This window comes from Streptopelia decaocto (assembly GCF_964273445.1).
Source record: "Streptopelia decaocto genome assembly, chromosome: 1".
NCBI classification, from domain to species: Eukaryota; Metazoa; Chordata; class Aves; order Columbiformes; family Columbidae; genus Streptopelia; species Streptopelia decaocto.
The window spans coordinates 42,989,643-42,995,431 of record NC_138663.1 but is presented as its reverse complement, the minus strand read 5'-3'; the positions used below and the strand labels follow the sequence as shown (position 1 = coordinate 42,995,431).

Sequence of the window (5,789 nt, the reverse complement as noted above, 5' to 3'; positions counted from 1 at the left end):
GTTTCATCACATGGAGCGTGAGGTCTGCTCAGGGTCCTGAATATCTTCTTTGCCAAATTAATCTGCAAAGGACTTTCTCATAACTAGCTCTTACAAAACCACCCTGCCCATGAGCAGGCAGATGTAAGGGCCAAAAATAAGTGTCAAAGGTGATGAAGACCATGCTGAGATCTGTGGAGTCACCAGGTGACATGAGTAGAGATGCTGGCACCTTAGATGATCCCAAACTGGGCCAGCTCGTGTAGTTCCAGATGGCTGAAAGCTTCCCATGGGCAAATCACGGTGATATCTGCAAAACAGAGAGAGTGAGAAATGGGTTCTAGTCACTGCACTACTTGGATTTCTTTTGTATTAATAGAAAGTTTGATTTACTCAGGAAACATTAGAGATGGGAAGAGCAAGAAGAACGAAACTCCACTTGAAGGTTAAATGAGCAGATGAGCTCTTCAAATGTGGTACTACCTACCAGACCAAAACAGGTGAGTGTATTTTCTCCTGTGCCATCTGACTCCATAAGCAAAAGCAAACTAGCATTTCCTATAGTCTCTTCAGTGACAGTGTAGACTGATGTGAGAATTCATTCTGGTTATGTGTTTTTTCCTGTTGTTAGAAACTGCCTGTAGACAAACTGTGACCTCCTTGAAGATGTGCAGTCTTAAATCAGATGATGAATAATTTGGGATAGTAATTTAGGATCTGAAACCCATTGATAGATGCAGTTGTTAATGTTAACTAGGAAGTTCTGACTGGCTACAGCTCATCCAATGTGTGTTTCTCAATTCCAGATGGATGCATGAAATTCTTAAAATTAGGATTCTGGTGATAATGCAAATACTCAACCAGCTGGGATCTAGTTCCTGTGATTTTTGGTATTAATAGCTTAGCATCTGGCATTTATTTGAGAACCTTGTTCTGCTGAAATTCTTAGCCACAGTATTAGCAGAAAACAAAGACAAAAAAGCACATTTGTAGCCAAATGAAAATATTCAGAAATTGTAGCATGCCTAAATAGCCTTTCTGTCTTGTAGTGTATGTAAGCATAAGCATGGCTGTGGCAGCTTGCAGAGGGAGTCCTGGCCTTCTCTGGTGACCCTGAGAGCTGCAGAGAGACCAAGGAGACTGAGAAGCCACCCCAGATAGTCCTCTCCTCTGCTGAAGCATGGCTGCACTTGTGTTAAAGCAGGGCACGACATCATCACCCTGCAATGCTTACCTGTGCCCAGTCCCTCCATGCCTGGGATGTCATCTCCAAACCTAGGGGAGAAGAGAACATGTGAGGGGTGAGTTTGGGTCAACAGCACCCAGGAAAGGGGATCTGCCCTGCACCCACAGCCAGGGAAGGAGAAGTGTGGACAGGCAGCAGATGAGAAGGAACAGCTCCAGCAGGAGAGCTGACAGCCCAAGGGGGCAAGGGGAAGCCTCCTGGCTCCTTGCCCAAGGGGAGAGGGTACCTCAGGAGCCCAGATTAGCAGTGGGGAGCCACCCAACTAGCATGGCTTCTTTTCTTTCCAAAATGCCCTTACCCTTTTACTCCTTTTTTGGGAGGCTTGCTCTTGAACTGCCTTGTCTGTCTCTGCTTGAACTTGGGAGGCCCCTTGCGTGGTGTAGTGGGACCAGTTGGAGCATCTCCAGTGTTGAGGTTGGTGGCTGTGTTCTCACTCATCGCTGGGCTGTGGTGTGTGGCAGGCACACGACTCTCTCAGATCCCTCTCTCTGCAAGATAATGGCAAGGACTGTGCTTGTAATTTCTAGGTATTGGTAGTCAGGTGACAGAATTACGGAAAGTATAACTGTGACAAGAATAAAGATAAAGGTATTAAACATAAAGAAAGATTGTAATGCATACAAAGTAAGCAGGATAGCACTGCCTTTCATCTGGCATGCTTGAATTAAGATGCAAACCAAAGGACACTTGAGCTAAGGACTGGTTCAGGATATAACTAGTAGGAGCTACAAAGACACACTTAGGGCTTAGAGAAATATCCTATACTTCTGAATCATCATGATATACTTCACCTGTTCTTATACCTGTGTCTAAAAAGTACCTTTTGGACCACTGATGGACATGGGATGTGAGTTAGATGGGCCCTCAGTCTGGGTGAAGCTGCAATTAGGGCCTTGTATTTGTCAATACCAACCTTAAGGGAAATAGTACAGGATCTTTAAAAGCTTGCAAAGAAGGCTAAGGCAAAACATTTGAGACTGTCTTTTAGATAGAAGTTAATTTTTCAGGATTTAGAAGAGCAAAGCCCATAACTTTCCCCAGGACATGTTCATTTTTATATTTTTGAGCATTATATTACATGCACTGACCAATTCTGCATCACACTGCGTATGAGCCAAGCTCCACTTCATAGGGGCTAAAAAGTTACCAGAGAGCAATTCTTGTGTGGGAGATATCTCTCTTGCCTTGGAGGGCAGAACTGCTGCACTCAGAGCCCTTTGCTTCCTTCCCAGAGAGGACAGCAATAACTCTCACCAGAGCCCAAGGAGGAGTTTCCAGTCCTTCATCAAATTTTGTCCTAATTAGTATGCTAGGATGCTCTGACCAAGTGCATTTATGGAACATAAATAATTGCCAACTTTTTCTCCCCTCCTTGAAGTAACATTCTTCCCCATGACCATTACATAACTCCTATCTCCAGGTGTTTGTTCCTGTGCAGTCAGGCTGATGGAATCGCTGATGGAATTAACTTCAGGATTTGGTACTAAAAGCTAATCCTATTATGTCACCATAGTACTCTGGCCTAATCCCCAACATCACCTGCAGTGACACTCTGGACTTTTAATCTCAGAACTATAAATGCCATCAAAGATGAGGTGTTTTTTTTTTTTTTTTCTTAATCTGAAGACATGTCTTTGACAGTCCTGAAATAGCTGGAGTGCTGGAAAGCAAAGCCTGAAATGCAAGAAGAAAGACCATCCAAGCAATCCTCCTGTGTCACTTCCACATCAGAGCAAGCAGAAGAATCATCATGTTTCTGTGTCTGTGGCAGTGTGGGAATACTTCACCCCTGACATCTTTCCATCTGTGCTGGCAACAGGATGGATCCTAATGATAGCACCTAGAGGCATGCTCGTTCTTCTGCTGCTTGTGGTCGAGCTCCTGTCTCAGCTGTAATATCCCAAGCAGGAGGCTGGATGGGTTCCAGCAGCCCCAAATGGAGCAGCAGATGGTTGTGTCTGCAGCTGAAGTACGCACAGATGCTATTCCCCTGCCTGTAACACAACGCTTCCCAGGCACACGCTGTGCCCACAAACACAGAGTTCAGCCCAGATCATAGAAGTTACTTATTTGTCTGCCATCTCTGCAGCACCTGGACAATTGCCCAGTATTTTTTATCCTCACAGCAGGGTGGCAGGACAGGCAAACACTATCACCTTTCACAGAATGGGAATGGAGGTGCGGTGATCGATATGACCTGTACTGCACATCTGGGAGGAGTGAGAAAATCTTTTGACGCACGTTTTTTTAGGGTTGAACTGAGAGGTGAAGGCACTTTAGCTTCAAACTAAAGAGATAATTTGGTGTCTCACTGTTAACTCAGGACCAGTGAAGAATTCAGGTGGTATGGCCCTACAACAAAATGCTTTGCATCGGAAAACAGCTCCATGGCATATCTGTTAATGTCCCAAAGTATAGTATTAAACCGCTGCCTCTGGTGCAGTTCTCATCAGCAGGTTGTCCGTGTCAGTGCTAGATACCCATCCTGAACTACAAGAGACATACATCCATTTCTAAGCATCATGTTCACCTGACAAACCAAGATACCTGGCACCCCTCTCAAGTGATACAACCAAAAGTACAACAGAAGAAACAAATCGGCTAGCAGCCCTTTGGACTGACATCTAAAACTTGTAAGATATATTTGATGTCCATCTCCAACCAAGTTTCTGCCCTGCTTCACCAGCCTGCTGTCTGCCAGAATAGTACCTTAACCACAAAAACATCTTTGAGGGTCAACTCTTTCTTAGTTCCTTGAGTCCATGTCTTGCCCCTGGCCTTCACCCAATAGAGAAATTGCTAATGGGAAAACTCAGTACTTGAAGTTTCCTTTTCCCCCAATCTGAAGTAGTTGTATCCACCTAACAGCTACTCAATAACTCAGTATTTGTCAGGAAAAAGCATCTGCCCAAATCACACTTCATCCTCTCTCTCACTTGCATAAATTCAATAAAAAGCACTCAATAAAGCTAAGAGGGACAATTATAACTTCTTCCTTACTAACCTCCCTCTAACAATTCTCTCCCATGCATCACCAAAAGAAATATCAGAGGATGGAAAACACCTTAATGCCACATAACAGCCTCTATCTTGCAGAGAATCAAGCTACCCTCTCACCATTGTGCTGGTGGGACGTTAGCCACCACACACAGGCAAAGATGTCTCCATTCATGCTGGAGGGGGCTCTGCCCCAGTTTCCATACCTCGAGAACAAGCTGCCCTTAACATGCAGCCAGACATGGGTGGGCAGGCACCCCAGGACCACAGATGCAAAAGAAACATCAACAGCAGGTTCCCAGGGGAATTCCCCAGCCTTTCACCTCCCCCTACCTGAGTACTTGGATAGTCGTTGGTGCCACACCAAACAGATGACTTGACAAACGTTTGATGAGACTGAGTCCCCTTCTCTAGATCTCTGCAAGTGCTGTGCTGCCTCCTCTCAGGGGTTCCTGGGCTCCCAGAGCTCTCCTCCTGCCACCGGCACTGGGATGCTGCTCCTGGGCGAGAGCTGTGGATGTGAAGACTGTTGAGGAACAAGATGTTCTTCCACAAACTTCCTCTGTCCCCTCCTCTGACAAGGTGCTGCCTAATTGCCCCTGACAGCAGTTCTGCTCATTCCAGGGTTTAATCCTCTGGGTAAGAGCTTTGCTTGCATCTGAATGCTAATTATACCTAATACATGTTAATGGACTTATCTCAGTTGCGTCAGATATCCCACTTCTGGGTTGCTGGCCAGATTAATCGTCCTTCTTTTAGTTTTCTTTGAACTTAAAGAGGCTTGGATACTACTGACAAACGCTGACTCTTTAATCTGTCCCTTTCTTAATCTCTGATTCTCTATGGAAAATTTCCCTGACATAATGTAGACGCCTCACTTGACCTTCTTCAGACAGATTCAGTGTAGGATCTTATCTTTCCATGTGCGAAACCTTCAAAAATACAGACTTCTCCACGTGCGCTTGTCTTCATGATGCCTCAGGGGTGTCAGGCACAGAACCCCCATGGGCCATGGCTCTCCATGCAGTGGCATATTGGGAGAAGACGGCATCCAGGAGGAACTGCTCTCCTTTTTACATTCCGTTTGATGGAGTTCTTGTGTGCTCAGCTCTTGACCTCATGAGAGCCACTAGCATCATCCTTGCAGCCAGGCTTTCATCAGGGAATTTTGTATCCACAGTTAAGATGCCTGTGAGGAGTGTGGAGTCTCACAGTTCCAGTCTTAGTTGCTTGAGCTGGTTAATCATAGCGATGGAAAAAGTCCACACAGGTTCAGCCTTTTATATTCCTGTGTTTTACACAGGATCTCAGACCTTTCATTCTAGCAACAGTTTTAAGACCAAGAACAAATGAAAGAGGAGGCACTCTAATAGACAGAAACTCATTTCAAGTGGAACTGTAGCCCCACAATTGCTTCCCAAGGGGGTGCCAGGGACTCTGACCGAGGTGTGCCCAGCATGAGAAACTGAGCAGCCCTGCAAAGGGCAGAGCATCTCGCACAGCCAAGGAGCTTTGAGACAAACCACCGCTGCAGCACTTGCCTTAATGTTAGAGGAGACAGAAAATG

At 45.5% G+C, this 5,789-nt stretch overlaps 1 protein-coding gene across 1 annotated transcript; it reads right to left on the bottom strand.

The window, feature by feature from the left end:
- Positions 1-212: 212 nt before the first annotated feature.
- Positions 213-1,663, bottom strand: PDE6H (phosphodiesterase 6H; the record flags this gene model as incomplete). Its single annotated transcript, XM_082071705.1, has 3 exons — positions 213-289; positions 1,214-1,254; positions 1,524-1,663. The coding sequence occupies 3 exons, from the start codon at positions 1,661-1,663 to the stop codon at positions 213-215; spliced, it is 258 nt and encodes an 85-aa protein (XP_081927831.1).
- Between the last annotated feature and the right edge of the window lie 4,126 nt (positions 1,664-5,789).